General features: G+C 36.0%; 2 protein-coding genes across 5 annotated transcripts; one reads left to right on the forward strand and one right to left on the reverse strand.

Annotated features, from left to right (window-relative positions):
- Window positions 1-671: 671 nt before the first annotated feature.
- Window positions 672-12,555, forward strand: LOC139839408 (uncharacterized). Of its 4 annotated transcripts, none has more exons than XM_071829468.1 (9): window positions 728-825; window positions 2,179-2,426; window positions 3,213-3,407; window positions 4,008-4,047; window positions 4,201-4,296; window positions 10,878-11,074; window positions 11,155-11,244; window positions 11,911-11,955; window positions 12,007-12,555. In XM_071829468.1, exons 3-9 carry the CDS (start codon window positions 3,220-3,222, stop codon window positions 12,362-12,364), a joined length of 1,014 nt encoding a protein of 337 aa, XP_071685569.1. In that variant the 5' UTR covers window positions 728-825; window positions 2,179-2,426; window positions 3,213-3,219; the 3' UTR covers window positions 12,365-12,555. The 4 variants fall into 4 exon arrangements, with proteins under 4 accessions (XP_071685571.1, XP_071685569.1, XP_071685570.1 ...); XM_071829469.1 differs by having other exon boundaries at window positions 2,179-2,332; XM_071829470.1 differs by lacking the exon at window positions 2,179-2,426 and having other exon boundaries at window positions 672-763.
- Window positions 12,556-14,405: 1,850 nt separating this feature from the next.
- On the reverse strand, window positions 14,406-16,818 carry LOC139844250 (uncharacterized). Its single transcript, XM_071834471.1, has 4 exons — window positions 16,559-16,818; window positions 15,613-15,788; window positions 15,281-15,473; window positions 14,406-14,980 (listed from the first exon to the last, which is right to left on the reverse strand). Exons 1-4 carry the CDS (start codon window positions 16,611-16,613, stop codon window positions 14,730-14,732), a joined length of 675 nt encoding a protein of 224 aa, XP_071690572.1. The 5' UTR covers window positions 16,614-16,818; the 3' UTR covers window positions 14,406-14,729.
- Between the last annotated feature and the right edge of the window lie 1,900 nt (window positions 16,819-18,718).

The raw sequence follows: 18,718 nt of genomic DNA on the forward strand, positions 1-18,718 counted from the left end.
TGCTCTTGGTATCGGGTTGGGCAATTGAGTCTTAACCCGTATTTCTTGTGATCGGGTCATTATTACAAATGATTTTGTAAAGTGTAATTTGTGTGCCAAGGGTCATGATAGATTGTTAAACGTATCCTTATGATGTTATGTTTCGATTAAAACAGAGTTGAAAATGTATTATATTAATGGGACCTAACAAAAAAAAAAAAAGTACTCCGTTTTTGGTTAAACGGTTTGGGGTTGTTTCAATTACTCCTCCGTAGATATTAATTTTAATAAATGAGTTTATTAACAAATGAGTTGGGGTCATATTTGTGGAGTCTATTATTTTTACACTAACTTATATGAATTTACTGACATACACACATATTGAGTGGTGTCAGTTGACCACTCAAATTAAACTGTGGCTCCGCCACTGTTGGTAGCGGCATTATAAGGCTCTTGACTTTCAATGTAGAGGTTAATGGTTCGATTTCTGTCATTCACAAAATTATTCTTTCTTATGATCACGGAGATTCATCAGCAATGACTTCAAACTACTCTGAAAAAGGAAAAAAAAAAAAAAAAAAAGAACCCAGGGTCAAACATGCCCCTGCTGATGACCCGACTTGATCCGAATGATCCGACATGACCCGTTTAAATTCATTTACATCCGTTCGTTGTTATTCATCCAACGATCACAATTTCTGTTTCAGAATATAAAAACCGGAGATTTCTAACTACATCTTCACAAGTTCTAGGTCTAAATCGAATTTTGGGGAAAATTGATAAGGTTCGTTCATATCGCTAATTACTCACCAAGTCGCAAAATTATTTGAAGAAATTTTTATTCAGGTCCTTGATTTTGTCAAATTTATTTATTTCGTTTCAATTTGATGGTATCGAATTACAACGCTATACACACAAACTCGTGAGCACACTAAAGTTGATATATTTTTTCGTCAAATTTCATCTACTTATTTCCACTTTGCTGATACGTTTCAATTTCTTATTGTTGTTGTTTTCTGTGAATTGCCTATATTTGCATGTGTGTAGAAAATTATTAGTAAAGAATAATCATGTTATATAGATTAGATGTCGTATCTGTTGTATTATCAATTGATTTTGCGGTACAGTGAGATTATAGTTTCACCTGCATTTGATCAATAAATTCCCAAATTTGTACAAATACGAGTATTAAACATAAGGTTACAGCTATTATGTGTTGTATATAATAAAAACTGAAACAAACTAAAAAGATGTCAATTTGCCTAACTTTATGAAGTTCAAATTAAGTGAAACTATTAAAGAAGTGTTTCGAGAACAATAATTTATACACCTATACTCACTATTGATAGTATGAATAAATAATTTGAATTAATGGTATAGTACCTGACGACATCTTGCTTGCACCAGTATGGAGTAAAGGAGTAATTTTGAATCACTATACTTCTAGTCACATCATAATAACACTAAACTGGTCATTAGTCAAGTTACCAAAGTAGATTGGTCACTTCTCATCACTACATCACAAACCATCATTACAGACCAAAATACTAAATTGGTCACTATAGTGATAATTTGTTTGGTCAATAATATCGTAATATCATATAGTGTATAGTGACTAGAATTTAGTGATTTAGTGGTAACTAAAAAATCGTCAACAAATGACAATCTTCTTGTAGTGAACACACCTGCAACGAAGAGTAACTTGCACATTGACATCTTTATGTTTATCATCTTTGTTACACGTAATGCCATTTTCAGTTTGACAACAACATTTGTGATGGTGATGAAGAGACTAAACTCCCTCGTCTCTGTTGTTATGACTTCGTGTTTTCCATAAACGAAGTCTGGCGAATAACTTTTCTCTACAAACACAAAATGATATATTATCATATTACTAAAACTTGCAAACATTAATATTGATCTAATCATAACAATGAATAATATAGCAAACATGTGATGAACATACATGATGATTAGTTATTGTAGATGATTGAGATATTGAAAGGAACTTCATAAACATATTAATTAATCAACAATTATCATAATTTATGGAGTTCTTTTCAATGTCTCAAGATCATTAACAATAACTGGTTATTATGTATGTTCATTACATTTGCTGTATTATTCGTTTTTATGATTTAATCATTATTAATGTTTGCAAGTTTAATAATATGGTAATATGTCATTTTGTGTTTGCAGGGAAAAGTTAGTTCGCCAGGCTTCGTTTATGGATAATATGCGGTCGTATCAGCAGAGACAAGGGAGTTTAGTCTCTTTATCACCAACACAACTGTTGTGGTTAACTGAAAAATGGCAAATGGCAGTACACGTAACAAATATGATAAAGATGAAGGTGCCAATGTGCAAGTTATTCTTCGTTGCAAGTTTGTTCACTATAAGAAAAATTGTCATTTGTTGACGATATTTTAGTGACAACTCATTATTTGGTAAAAAATAATGCTATTGTATTTAGTTACCATTAAAAATTCGTCACTATATGATATTTGTCACCAAACAAATTGTCACAATAGTGAACAAATGTAGTATTTTTGTCTCGAATGGTGGTTAGTGATGAGAAGTGACCAATCTATTTTGGTCAATAACTTAACTAGTGACCAATTTAGTGTTATTATGAAGTGACTAGAAGGGTCACTGTCAACATTTCCATTGGTCGGGTTAAGAGATCGGTATTGACAATGTATCGATCATGAACCTCAGGGTTTTTTTACAAAAATATAAATAAAAGGGTGGCCAACAACCCAACATATACGCTATCATAAGTTATATTTTAACTTGTATGGTTTGTGTGAGTTAATATATTTATTAATAATGTTGCATTAATGTGTTAGGTAATAGTGTAGATATTTATATTGAATTTATGCTACATCAAGAAAAATCTATATACTAGGCAAACATATGCCTAGGTCACGGTTTTCTGTTATCATTCTTCTTTTATTGAAATAGTAACTAGATCGTTAATTTTCTTCTTTCTAAAACACGTTTATCCACTCTTACGCAAACCATTAGTCTTCAAGTACAAAATTGACAATTTAGTAAGGAAGTGTTGTTTTACGTGCAGAGATTTTTGTTAATTCTTGTTAGCATTAACCATTTTATTTATTGTGGGTTGGTTTTATTGCTTCATCTATAATCTATATGATTTCACTTCAATTGGCATTTGATAGATAATTTTATTGACTTCTACCCCCTTAATAGAGGATTTTTTATATTAGGTTGAAAATGCCTCGCTATGATGATCGATATGGTACAACTCGTTATGATGATCGATATGGTACAACTCGTTATGATGATCGATATGGTACAACTCGTTATGATGATCGATATGGTACAACTCGTTTGTATGTCGGCCATTTGTCTTCACGGACACGCTCTCGTGATTTGGAGTACCTTTTTAGCAAATATGGGAGGTAAGCATTCCATTACGTCTTTCAGTTGTTGTATTCAAATTGAAGGTCATTGGAAATACTAGTGGATAAAAACTTGAACTGTTTGTTTATGTTTTTTCTTGTTATTATTGTTAATTCTTAATGTTCTTTTATGAGTGCATAGGACTTGAGTATGAGTGCATAGGACTTGAGTTTTGTAGACTGTTTGATTAATGTTGTGGTTATGTTAGAATTTGATTTGAGTATTACTTGCCAAATGTGTGAATTTGCTACATGATTGAGTATAGGTGATCAACAAACATGGGAAGATAGTGTGATGTGCGTGTTTCCCCGTAGACTAATAGGATGCTATTGATTATGTATGGAAAGGGCATCGTTGTTGTAGGTGTATTTGATTTAACTTGAATGAGTTTGTTGAAGGTTATCAGGCTTTTGCCTGGCCGTGATGTCAAATGGTGGAAATGGTGGGACCTAGTGTTTGGCGATACTTTGTGTAGTGTTAGTACCTGTTTTTATGGAATTGGCAACAATCCAAACTGGTGTTTAGTTCGTCTTGATGCGCGATGTATGATGCTTCTTAAGTAATGATGGCCTTACTGTTTCTGGAAACCGTTTGCGCAGAGTACGAGATGTGGATATGAAGCATGACTTTGCATTTGTTGTACGCACCTCTTCTATCCCTTCTTTTGGCTGTGTGTGTGTGTATATATATTATATTTTATCTTTAAAGAATGCAAAGATTGTGTTACATGGTTGTTTGCTTCTTTTTTTTTTTCTTCCTGTTTTTCCCTCTTGTATTGATTTATGACTACAGGATTTTAGAGATCCCCGTGATGCTGATGATGCAAGATATAGCTTGAATGGTAGAGACTTGAATGGCAGTCGGCTTATTGTGGAATTTGCAAAGGGTGTAAGTGACTTATACTATTGTATTTGGATGAGCTTTTATTTTTGAGTTTTTTATACACATAAAGAAATGTAAAAGTTGGTCTCTAGATTATGGAGGGGTGAAAGCCGGGTTGGGTAACTATTCAAAGTTACTCGGTAAGGGTCTAAGCAAAAATATCCCACTGGCTAAATCGCTACAGTATAACAGTTCCTAATAGTATAACAGTATCGGGTTTTTTTTTTTTTCCCCTTTCCCTGAACGCTCATTCACAGCCTTCCAGAGCTGTCTTCCTCCATCATCTACCCCAGCGACCACCACCCCAGCGACCGCCACCATCGCTACCACCATCAACACCAACCCACAAATCCGATTGCAACGTTACGAACCACCACTTACGGGAATCAATTGCGTGAAATTGTGGCTACATCGACTGCTTTTCTTGCCCGATTCAGTCGCTATTTCACCGCCGGCTTTGCTCTGTGATCGTTTCTTACCTTCGACGTTCGTTTAGTATGATTTTCTTCATTTATTTCCGTCGATAGTTGTTGTGGTTCTGTTCGTTGATTTTGACGACAGTAAGTCGTTTGGGTTGTATGTTCATTATTATTCCATTAAAACGTATTGAAAAGATGATTTAGGGATCTAATCGTTTGATCGATTCTGTTTATTTTCAACAACAACGATTGAGGGCCTCGATCGTTTGGTATAGCCGATGGTTTCATCTATTGACCATGTTTTTGGTGCAACCAGGCTGCTTTGCCTTGATTCAAACTGAAAACATATCTATACTGTGAATATCTTTTGAGGGACATCTAAAACGTGAGGCTGTGATAACAAATACTTATAAGTTGAGCCTTACAATAGGAAATAATAGGATCACACCTAAACATTGTATACAGACTCTTACACACTATCAGAGACTACCAGGTTCTGCGATTAGAGAAAAGAAGCAGCTTGAACAATGCAATCAGACCTGTGAGAGACTCGATTCAAATTACAGTAACAAGAAGGTTTAGGGTTCAAGCACTATCATCGTATAATCATACAGGGTTCCTAAACCTCACGCTCCAAAATACGGGCGATTAGGGTTCCTAAACCTAATCGCACTTCCTTCGATCAAGATCTACATCGTTCTCGTTCAATCATGGGCGGAAGATACCGATACAGACGTGATGATTACGGATGGGTACATAAGGAACGCAATGGCAATTCGCGACCAATACCTAATCCGTATTCAGCGGGACCTTCTAGGGAGAAAACTTCGTTCTATGTAACAAATCTTCCTGAGAAGATGGATCGGAACAAACTGTGGGATTTATGCAAGTGATACGGCACTATCGTCGACTCGTATGTGGCGTTCAAACTCTCGAAATTGGGTACTAGATTTGGTTTCGTTCGATTCGCTGACTTAAAGGATCCAATTACGTTTGCGAGGTTATTGTCGACGATCACAATTGATGATCAAAAATTGTTTGTCGCAGTTGCTAGGTTTCAAAGGGGTAACGATAAATTCCAACAGCCCACAAAGGCACCGGCTCAACATGTACCTTCTAAGGATTCGTTTCCTCCATTGAAACAAACATCTCCATTTGCATCGAGCAAATCTAATTCTAATTCATACGTAAAAATAGCAGCGTGTGGTAAAAAGAATGAGGGTATAGGTGCAGCACAGAAGAATGAAGGTAAAGGTGCAGTTCAGGTTTCAATTAAGAAGGTTAGCTTATTGGAACAAGATTTGTTGCAGATTTCGAACCCTATGGAGTCGTTATTGGTTAAGTTAAAAGATATTCGTTCTTTACCTTCGTTTGGAACTGTGATCAAAGAAGAGGGTTTCCCGGACGTAACGGTCCATTACGTGGGAGGATTATGGGTTTGGTGTGTGTTTGACACGGTTGACGCATGCACCGCTTTTAAACTCAACTCTACATTTCGTTCATTGTATACTCATGCACGCCCAATACTTAAGAACTTCACCATGGATGAACGACTCACGTGGATTGAAGTTTCGGGTATGCCTCTTTGTGCGTGGAAGTCTAGTGCGTTTAAAAAGGTTTCTGAATTATTTGGTAAGTTTATCTTTTTCGATAAAGAAGGAAATGATGTGATGAGTCTCGGGCGTGTTTGTATAGCCACGAGACAATTAAATATCATTAATGAAGGTATACATGTTGAAATTAATGGTGTTGTGCACGCTGTTCATGTTCATGAAGTCGGATCATGGACATACAAACTACAAGATGGTGAAAAGTGTGACTCGGAGGAGGGTTTATCCTCGGCCCCTTCCGGCGTATATGAATCTTCTGTAGATGAAACCGAATTAGAAAAGAACGTTAATGTTAGTACACCTTTGGTGGTTCCCGACTCGTTTGAAGGAACTCCAGAACCGGTGTGTAAACCGGGCGTTGATGGTAACAGCAATAAAGATGGGGTCCCTGTTGCCGAATGTAATGACCATTACTTTGGTGCAAATTCGTTCCCTCAGGTGGATAAGAAAGCTTCTGACCGGATTCAAAGAGAAGATGCATTGTTTGCTGAGTTAAGTGCGAAAATGGGAATGGACCTGGATAAAATCCGGGAAATTTATCCACATCTAGCGGGTTCAGTGGGGATCACAATGGTTTCCCAATGAGGTTGCTATCCGTTAACATAAGGGGTTGCAAAAAGAGTAAAAAAAGGGTGTGGATTAAAGAAATGTATTACGCGAATAACATTCAATTTTTGGGGATTCAAGAATCAAAGATGACAAGGTTGGAACTTTTTCGGTTAAAAACAATGTGGGGAAATTATACGTTCGATTACGCTTGTTCATTATCACGAGGCATGTCGGGAGGTATTATTTCTATTTGGGATCCTAATTTTTTTACTGAAGATCGTGTATGGTGTGACGATAATTTCATGATGGTGAAAGGAAAGTGGGTTGACTCGGACGTTGTTTTTTATATGGTGAATGTGTATGGTCCGCATACATCGGGTGCAAAGGTTCGTTTGTGGGATCGTTTACTATTGTTCATGAACAATAATGTTGGTGAATATGTTGTTTTTGGGGATATGAACGAAGTTCGTAACGAACATGAAAGACTGGGTTCGGCATTTAATCGGGAAGAAGCAAGGGTGTTCAACAATTTTATTAGTAATGCCGGTTTGGATGAGATAGTTTTATGTGGTAGGCGTTTCACTTGGATGAACAAGGCGGCCTCAAAGATGAGTAGAATCGATCGGGTGTTAGTTTCTAATAATGCGATTGATAACTTTGCGGAACACCGATTAGTTGCTCTTAATCGGGGTTTTTCGGATCATGTCCCGCTTTTGTTTCACGATAACCGGTTAGAATTTGGACCGTTGCTGTTTAAAATGTTTCACTCGTAGCTTGACATGAATGGTTTTGATGAGTTCATCAGAACATCGTTAAATGCTAATGACCATAAAGAATTATAAAGAATTAGATGCTTTTAACGACAAACTCAAGCTAATGAAAGGAAAGATCAAAAGTTGGGTTAAAACGAAACGTTCCGAATTGAAGTCTAGGATTAAGACGATTCATGAGAAAGTGGGTGAAATAGAGTTGAAAATTGACTCGAATATTGCTACAGATGCCGAGCTAAAAGAAAGACTAGATATGCTTAATGAAGTTTCCGAATTACAAAGATTGGAGGAGCGTGATATTATTCAAAAATCCAAGATTAAATGGAATATTGAAGGCGATGAAAATACTAAATATTTTCATGGTATGCTTAAACATCGACGTTGCAAACAAACGGTACAAGGTTTATCTCTTAATGGTGTTTGGGTAACGGAACCGAGTATTATTAAGAATGCGTTTAAGGAGTTTTATGCTACAAAGTTTACTCGTTCATCGAATTTTGGTCCTTTACCGAGACTCACGGCCGAATCTCAACTGGTACATACGGATGTTGTTTTTATTGAGCGAGATGTTTCCGAGATGGAGGTTTGAGAGGCGGTGTGGGATTGCGGGAATGATAAATCTCCGGGCCCGAATGGTTACACTTTTTTATTTATCAAAAAATATTGGGAGGAGTTAAAAGTCGAGCTTGTTTCTTCCATTATGCATGCATTTGCCTCTAATGTTATGCCAAAAGGTTCGTCATCGGCTTTTATTACGTTAATTCCCAAGTTGTCTAACCCTTCTTGTATTAAAGATTACAGGCCTATTTCATTAATTGGGGTTCAGTATAAGATTATCACCAAAATCCTCGCTAACCGGTTGGCGGCGGTAATCGATAAAGTCATCTCTAAGGAGCAATCGGCATTTATCAAGGGTAGACAAATTCTAGACGGTCCGTTGATTGTTAGTGAACTTCTTAATTGGTACAAGTTGAAGAAAAAACGTCTCATGTTGTTTAAAGTGGATTTTGAGAAGGCATACGACACGGTTAATTGGGAGTTCTTAGATCACATGTTCTCGCTCATGGGGTTTGGTCAGATACGTATGATTTTGACTAATGCAAAGACCTCGATCTTGGTTAACGGTAGTCCGACAGGAGAGTTCCGCTTACACCGTGGACTTCGACAAGGTGACCCGGTAAGTCCTTTCCTTTTTTTAATTATTATGGAGGGACTTCACTTGATCTTGAAAGACAAGGCAGAAGCGGGATTGATTCATGGGGTGAAAGTCGGGAATTCTAATATCAATATCTCGCATCTATTTTTCGCGGATGACACGATAATTATTTCGGAGTGGAACCGCGAAAGTGCCAATAACATTCTTGCAGCCCTTAACGAATTTTATGGTATGTCGGGGTTGAAAATAAATGTCGCAAAATCACATTTATTCGGGTTAGGGTTTGACGAACTTGAACTTGATGGTTTCGTACAAGAGTTGGGATGTTCAAAAGGTGTTTTTCCTTTTAAGTATTTGGGTTTACCAATTGGGGTCAATATGAATTCAATCGCTAATTGGAAAGTTTTAGAAGATGTTTTATTAAAAAGTTGTCAGGTTGGAAAGCGAACTTGTTATCATTTGGAGGCAGACTAACGTTAATTAAATCTGTTTTGGGTAGTCTTGGAGTATACTACTTTTCTTTGTTTAAATGCCCAGAAACGGTTTTGGATAAGTTAGAAAGCTTACGTGCCGGTTTCTTTTGGGGAAGTACCGATAATAATAAAAAAATGCATTGGGTAAATTGGAACCAAATTCTCGCTTCATATGACAGGTGGTTTAGATGTGGGAAGCCTTCGAGCATTTAATTACGGTCTTCTTCTAAAGTGGATTTGGAGGTTTAAAATATCTCCAAATTCGAATTGGGTAGCGGTTCTAAAAGCTTTATACGGTCCAAATGCGGGGTTGGATGGAACAACAATATGTTGCAAAGGTATTTGGTTCAACATTGTTAATTCGTTTACAAAAGTTAAAGAGAAAGGTTTGTTCCCGAATAATGTTCTTCGTGTTAAAATCGGGGACGGGCGTTCGATTAGTTTGTGGAATGATAATTGGCTAGGTGACGGTCCATTACGTAATAAGTTTGGACGTCTTTGTCACTTGGATATGGATGCAAATTGTAAACTCGCGGATCGATACGGGCACGAGGGATGGACGTGGGCTTGGAAACGCACTCCAAGTTCACGTAACGCATCTTTGGTACTCGAATTACAGGATACTGTAGGTAATATCATGTTGACGACTAGACCGGACTCGTGGAAGTGGGGTATTAGTTCCGATGACTCTTTTACCGTTAGCGAGACGCGGCAATATATGGATGACCGAGCTCTTCCAACTAACCTTATTCCGACTAAATGGGTTAAGTGCATTCCTCGTAAAATCAACATTTTTTTGTGGCGTTTGGCGTTAGATAGGTTACCTACCTACTCGGGTAAATCTATCAACTCGCGGGATCGATATTTCTTGCATCGAGTGTGTAGTGTGTTCGTCGGGCACCGAAACTGCTCAACATGTTCTTTTCACGTGCGATTTGGCCGCGGAGTTATGGAGACTTTGTAGAATTTGGTTGAATATCGGTATGCCACAATTTAACAGTTGGGACGAATTTCTCGAATGGCACGACGGGTGGCACACAAATGAAGAAAAGAAGAACAAAGTGTATGCGACGGTTGCGGCTCTTTTATGGCACGTTTGGCGGTTTAGAAATTTCTTGGTTTTTGATGGTGAAGAGATAAAGAAAAATTCGCTTTTTGATTCAATTCGTTGTATTTCTTTTTCTTGGTTATCTAGTAGAGGAAAATGTAACATTGTTTAGAACGATTGGCTTATAAAGCCCGTGTAATTTTTTCGTAGCGCCCGCATAGCAACTTGTTAGCGGGTGGCTAGTTTTATATAATTATTTTTTGATGTTAAAAAAAAAAAAAAAAAAAGGTCTAAGCAGATTGGGTCAATTTAAACTTACCTAAAACAATACTTTTCGATTATAAACAGAAATAGTTACAAACTTCAAGTGATCAACACTTATTACTGAATTTGTTTAGTAAATTGATTTTGAGGTTCCATGCATAAGATATGCACACTATGCGGCTTTTGACTGTTGCAATGGATGTGTTGAAGTTGCCACATCTAGCTTGTTTCTCAAAAATATTGAAACGCATATAAGTCCTTAATAAATGTTTTTGTTTTTTTTTTTTTTTGGTTATAGACTCCACGTGGACCTGGCGGATCTAGAGAATATTTAGGTAGAGGACCACCTCCTAGTTTAGGGCGGTGTTTCAACTGTGGGCTTGATGGTCACTGGGCTCGAGACTGCAAAGCTGGTGACTGGAAGAACAAATGTTACCGATGTGGTGAAAGGGGCCACATTGAAAGGAACTGCCAAAATAGTCCTAAAAAACTCAAGTTCGTTTCGGCTTCTTTTCAATGTTTATTTTGACATTTCTGATTGCCAGACCTATTGATCATATCACTTGTTTTTATAGACGTGGTCGTAGCTACTCAAGGTCACCTGTGCGATCACGCTCTCCCCGTCGTCACAGAAACCGGAGTCCAAGCTACAGTAGAAGTCCCAGGTAACATTACCTGATTTGAGTGTCTGGTGGTATAAATATTGCTTGGTTTTGTCAATTAGCATTTTAAAGGAGGTGCTATAATGGGCGGGTCAGTGACATTGGTAACAAGTCATAGGGGTTGGCTAATAATACTCGGTATATAAGTAATAAGTAATACATGTATGATAGTAATATAAAAAGTTACTGCTACCAAGGTTACAAAAATCGCTACTCGGGCAGTATATGGTCGTGAATTTGTTGGGAGTACTCGGCAACTCGTGGAGTACTTGGATGTTGACTAAGTTTGACTTTGACTGATTTTGGCCGAGTTTTGACTAACTTTGACCAATTTACCGAGTAATCCCGAGTTTTGGCCGAGTTTGACCAAGTTTTGATCAAGTTTGACCAAATTTTGACTGAGTTTGACTGAGTAGCCATCGAGCTGCATAAACCGAGTACTTGCTGAGTACTGCACGAGGAATTTCGAATTCTTCAACACTGACTGCTACAATGAAATTAATTTGTGAAAATTCTATATATGAATACACTTCAAAATTTGAAAAATATATATACGAATACACTATAACCCTCAACTTGTTCTGTTGTAGTGATTTCATACCATTTTATTAATACAACTCATTTGAAAACATTTGACCCATTATTTTTTAAAAAATTTATTGTTTGCAGTCATTCGAGATCTCCAAAGAAGGAACGTATAGTGGTGCGTGAAAGAACAAGGAGCCCTCGTGATTCTAGGAGCCCAAGCCGCAGCCCTGGTTCACCAACAAGGAGCCCTCGTGATTCTAGGAGCCCAAGCCGCAGCCCTGGTTCACCACCTCCCACCATAGGAAGAGAGCGCAGCCCAACTCCAACTGAAGACAGAGTCAGCCCTTCGCCTAGTCCACAAAGAGCAAAGAGCCAAAGTCCTACAAGCAGTCCAGTTGAAGCCAATGGTCACAGCCGTAGTCCAAGCCCTGTGTTTGAGCAGAGCCCCGAAGACCCTAATGGTGCTGCTGGCGAGGAGACCCTGGTTGACCATGATGTCCCTGCAGCTCAGGGTAGCCCAGTTGACGAAGATGGTCTAGTTGTTGAAGGAACTCCTGTTGATGGTGATGAAGAGAATCTACCAGGTAGTGAGTGATGTAATACTGTGTTGAAAATAAGCCGTGGTTATATTACAGTAACTTACTGAAGAACTATGTCTGTTTTGTGTTTTTTTTGTTTTTTGTTTTTTTTTTTTGTTTTTTGTTATGGAGGAATGGTTGTAACAGTTTGAACTTACATCTTTGGCTTTAATACCTTGACCTCCTAATATGATATGAGCTATCAAGATATGAGTTTTAGTTTTAAGTTCTTACAAAACATGAGATACTTGTTGAAGAGCTTCTTTTAATTAGGGCCATGATCAGTGGCGTATCTAGGATTGGCGGTCACTGGTGTCTAGGATTGGCGGTCACTGGTGTCACCAGTTAAAACCCCAAAAAATATTTTCACTGTGTGCCTTATTTCAATGGTGTCACAAAAAAAAAAAAAAAATTTACACTATTCACTTGTATCACTAGTTAAAAACCTAAATTTTTTTTCACTACATTGCGAATTTCAATGGTGTCCTGTGCAACCATGGGTCACATAATAGATCCGCCCTGGCCATGATGGTGGCCGAATGCTGACACTATTGTCTCTTATATGACAGAAAAATCTGTGGCAAAATGTGGAGAATGCCATATTTGAAATAAACGTGTAAATTTTGTGGGTCTTAAACAACAACAACAACAACAATACCCAATCCCATATGAGTGGGGTATGGGGGAGGTGGGATGTAGACAATCCTTCCTCTATCCTAGAATAAAGAGAAATCATTTCTCCACCCCGAGTTAAACCTTTGTGGGTCTTAAACTAGTATAATTATATTTATTATAGTTAGATATATTAAACCATCACAAGATAGCCTAGTAGTTGTGGTCCTGTGTTCCTTGCGAAAGGTTTCATGTTTGAATCCTCTCTAGGACCACTATTTAGTGGTGGCCAGGGATGGGTGCGTACATTAAAGTATTAGGCCGAATTACTAGTCTTTCCGGGTAGCCTAAACAGAGAAAACTTTTCACTTTTTTTTTTTTTTTTTTAGTTGGATATATTAGATGTATAAGAACATATTTTAATTTGAATTCCTTTAAACTAACAGTACACGTTGACTAAAGCTAACCGCTTATGGGATTTTGAGTATGTTATTAGGTTTTCAGTTATATGAGAAAAAAGTCTTATATTCTGCAATTGCCTGGACCTTATAAAAGCAATATTCCTTTTGATCGACTATGAAAACTGTATACATTAGTTTGTTCTTTGGAAAGGTATAGCAAGATGCCAAGATGTAATATTGATCATTTTCTGAGTTGAAATTTGTTCATTGTAAACGTAAATTCAACTATAGTACTGGTTAAATTACATTGTATAGATTATAGAGCCATGTAATTTTACGAGTTATCAATAAAAGTTTTACTTGCTTTTCAAAAAAAAAAAAAAAAAAATACAGGAAGATATATAAAATCATGGAATAAAATTAAAAATATATGCAGTTTTAGTGAAACTTCTTATACGTAATTGTAGAAATGAATTTGTACAAAAAAGAAAGAAGAGGGAAGTTATAGAGAACGTGGGAGAAAAATAGGTGTATTATTCTATAATGAAATCCATTCCCCCCATTTTAATGGGTAATGATCCATTAACTAATTTTGGGTAATGGATATTCCCATTATAAACAACCAAGCACTTACAATGACTATTATTACTATTCCTTGTAGTCCATTACCCTCAATCAAGCACACCTTATGTAATAGTTCAAGACTTGGTCGACTATGAAAGAAGGAATGAGCGGTAACAAAGGTTTGAACATTCACTATATGCGCAATCACGTTAAAAGGCTTAAATTTGGTATATAATAAGGATAGTGTTAAGACTTGACATTCACATGATTTTTGTCATTGGAAATCAGACTCAAACCGTTCTTTGAAGTATTCAGATTTTAAACCAATAAAGTGTTCTGATTTGACCCTCTGAATTTGCCGCATACATACTAAAAAAGCAACCTTCAATCACAAACGCTTACATGTTTTCTCAACCTGTTAAGTAAAAGAACACAAAAACACCCACAACATACTAACAATGGTAATGAAAAAACATCTACTCTATATATCATTAAAATTTATTTATGTATACATCTCAAATCAGTAAATGCTAGTTGATGTCCTAAAATAAGTATGGTTATCATATCATTTTTTTGAAAAGCAAACACACACCATTAACACGAATATCTACAACCACGAATATGTCCCAAAGTGGGACTTGAACCCTCAACCTCTTGGTTGGAGGGCCACCACGATACCGCTGAGCCAAATGCCCTTTGGTATGGTTATCATATCATGTAATCACCCTTTCAAAAGATGTTCAGTACTTATATATATACAAACTACCGAGCACAAGATAAAACATAAGAAGGAAAAAAACACTACTTAGATCGAATCACTTAGAGGGCCGATACCCAACTCCTCTTCTATGTCATCCGTATCTTCAAACAGTTTCAAAAACCGAGCCTGATCCTTCTGTCTCTTCTTCTTCTGCCAATACTTGTACGCAGTAACAAGTCCCGCGGCGAATAGTACAGTAGAAGACACAACGCTTAAACCGATAATTAATACGGACCGATTTATTCCATGTTCATCCTCATCACCAGGTGAAGCGTAATCTGAGCTAATGCCTATGTCTGCACCAGCAACAATTTAGTTAGTAATACACTTCCATTTATTTAAGATCTACAGTATTATATTAAAAAAATTACTTATTACTTTAAACTGACATAAACTTACTTCTGTAATCTGTAATCAGTTTTGTAATACACATTAACTTTTTAAAGATCAAAACTTTAAAAATACAAGTGTCTTGTTCAGCCCAACCCGGCCTATTTTGACATAATACTCAACCCACACCCTTCTTGCAGTTATGTACAATATATACATATTACATATAATAATAGTTATAATAATAAAGTATAGGAAGAACATGCCTTTTTGTACGCACTCATGACACAAGAACGTCGCATTGAATTCCTTGCCTTTAGTGTGAATGTATCGACCATCCGAGGTTTTAAAATCAGAGGGACAAAATTCCCACTCATCAAACACATCATCAGACTTTATACGATCCTCCTCATAAATCCCACATCGCTTGCATTTTCTACTGTGAAACTCCGTAAGAGGCTGAATATATAGCAACAACCAACAGTTAGTTTTAGTTTTACTCATTTACTGTACTTTAAAAGAACCTAAGGGATACTTCTGAACATATTATCAATCAATATAAGTAACCGATGAAAACAAATAACTGAACATCAAATACCTGAAAAGATTCCTCACCCCTGAACTTATATACAATATTTGTTTTCTTTACGTCTGTCAGAGCTGTCTTGTTCTCGCCACTACACAAAAAGTATACTGTTGGAGTTGATGCCAACCATTCATGGGTTGTATATATTTCGATAGAATCTAATGTAACAATCGCTGACAATAAAAGTTCTGCAAAGGAAAAGGGAAACCAAAAATCCAAGAGTCAAACATAATAATAATTAACACCAGTAAGCAAATCATATATAATCTATTTAAACAAACATGTGTTTTCTTAATAAAACACTAAGAACCTTGGTAGTCTATTATCATCCCTGTAACAAAATGATGATACTATTGTAAGCATTGTAAACATTAATGATGTACATGTGCTTCAATTTTCACTTAGATTAGAGATATGTATCAATTGAATGACATATGTCTACTGAAAGCCAGTGGGACTCTCGAGTCTCGACGGAAATGCAAACCTAAGAAACTCGAAAGCACTTTCTGTATCTCGTAGAACTCGGTAACGAATGCATTGGGAACTATCTTTTGATTATAACTCTAAGCTCAAATTTTTACTCTATGGTACACAGATTTCATAATGCAAACCACTAGGTTCTTCTAATTTCATACAAACTCAAAAGATTAAAAAAAATTATTTTTGTCTGAGCAAACCTAAGTACTTAAATCTCGAGTCATTAAAACTTATGCAGGTAAAAAATTAACAAAAATACAAACATATCAAGAAAGCTTCTTTGATTATTCATAAATACCAAAAGTTATTGATGCAATTGGACATTTAAAATTATAGCAAATTAAAAAATCTAAGACAAAAGTATATAAACCTAAATGAATCTGCGATTACAAATCAATTAACAGCAATCACGTTATTCAAATCAAGAATATTACAGAGTAAACAGAATTCGATTCGATTATAAGCTCGATTAAGGATAAACCTGGAAAACAAAAGACAAGAATAATCGAAACCCTAATATTCCAACGACTAGCCATTGACGTGACGTGACGAATCAATCGAACATTTATAGCTATAAAAAGTAATTTATAATTCGGTTTATGAGGATAATGATAAGGTTTATTAAGATGATCAGGAAAGTTATCGAACAATCAATTGTTTCCGGTGACGGTGGCGTGTTGAGTTTACCGGCGATAAAGAGCTTCGCGCGTTATTTGTAGGTACGTTTTAGCATCAAACAGAATGGTCAAAAGGTCAATGGTCAAATGTTGTAAATAAAACTATTTATTTATTTTTTGTAAATAACCACTCTACAGATATTAGAATTGAAAACTAATCACGCCTCAATACACATCTTAAATAACATATGCAACTATAAACACAAACCAATTGCATTTGTCAATGTTTTGTAGGTTTTGGTTCAATTACGAACACTTTATTTCTTTTTTTAGTTTAATGTCTTTATTTTTACAAATAAAAAAATATTAAATTGAGAGACTTAATTGTGCGCCCTATGATCTGCACGCATTAAAAGATTATTTCTAGACAAAAAAAGACAATTAAAGGACATGAAGATAGCATTAACGATATTTTTACTAATAATTTGTTTAATGTTTTCTGTCTAGAAAAGCATTTTAAAAAGTAAGTCAGACCGTCCAATGTTTTATGTAAGTCCTAAAGACAGCTTTTTATGCTTAAGCCATGAAAATAACACGTGAGCAGCACACATGCAACGTCAGCATAAACACAAGGTCGGTCACGAACATTTCATATAAATCAACCAATAACAGCGTGACACGTGTCTCCGAACATTACAGAGCACTCATGCCTTTAAATAAGCCACCTGAGCCATCACTTATGAGCATTTGAACTTGTGGCAGAGAACACACTTTTCTCACACACAGTGCTTTCTCACCCCTAGAACCTGAAGACTTAGCCGCAAAGCGCTAGACCAACCAATTCTCATTTTGGCTCCGCAAAGATTGATAATGTGAAGACCCGTCCTAATCCATCCGGACGAAGTCCATAATGATTATAAACGAATCACAACAGTTGATTACATCGCGAGTACTTGACCTCTATATGATACATTTTACAAACATTGCATTCGTTTTTGAAAAGATAATATTTCATTACATCGAAAGTGGACGTCATGCATACCATTTTATAATATCTAACTATAATTGACTTAATAATAATCTTGATGAATTCAACGACTCGAATGCAACGTCTTTTGAAATATGTCATGAATGACTCCAAGTAATATCTTTAAAATGAGCAATTGCACAGCGGAAGATTTCTTTCATACCTGAGAATAAACATGCTTTCAAGTGTCAACCAAAAGGTTGGTGAGTTCATTAGTTTAACATAAATAATCATTTCATAATTTTAATAGACCACAAGATTTCATATTTCCGTTTTTCATAAACATACGTCCCATGCATAGAGACGAAAATATCATTCATATGGATTGAACACCTGGTAACCGATATTCACAATATGCATATAAGAATATCCCCATCATTCCGGGATCCTCCTTCGGACATGATATAAAATTCGAAGTACTAAAGCATCCGGTACTTTGGATGGGGCTTGTTGGGCCAGATAGATATATCTTTAGAGTTCGCGTCAATTAGGGTGTCTGTTCCCTAATTCTTAGATTACCAGACTAAATAGGGGCATATTCGATTTCGATCATTCAACCATATAATGTAATTTCGATTACTTGTGTCTATTTCGTAAAACAGTTATAAAAACAGCACATGTATTCTCAGTCCCAAAAATGTAAAGAGTAAAAGGGAGCAAATGAAACTCACCTACTGTATTTTGTAGTAAAAATACACATGACGGCATTGAACAACTGAACAAATGCAGGGTTGGCCTCAGATTCACGAACCTAAATCATTTATGTATTCATTAATACCTATAATCGTAATCAAACAATTTCATATATTATAACTTTATATATTATTTATTTAATTTGTATATATATTTGAAAATTGTTATTATTTATTTAGTTATATATACATATGTCTATATATATATATTAAAAATACCTAATTTGTTTTATATCAATATTTATATAAAAAAAATTGTTAATATAATATATTCATACTTATATGTAATATTACTTATGAGTATA

This window comes from Rutidosis leptorrhynchoides, chromosome 4, assembly GCF_046630445.1.
Source record: "Rutidosis leptorrhynchoides isolate AG116_Rl617_1_P2 chromosome 4, CSIRO_AGI_Rlap_v1, whole genome shotgun sequence".
Classification (NCBI taxonomy): domain Eukaryota; kingdom Viridiplantae; phylum Streptophyta; class Magnoliopsida; order Asterales; family Asteraceae; genus Rutidosis; species Rutidosis leptorrhynchoides.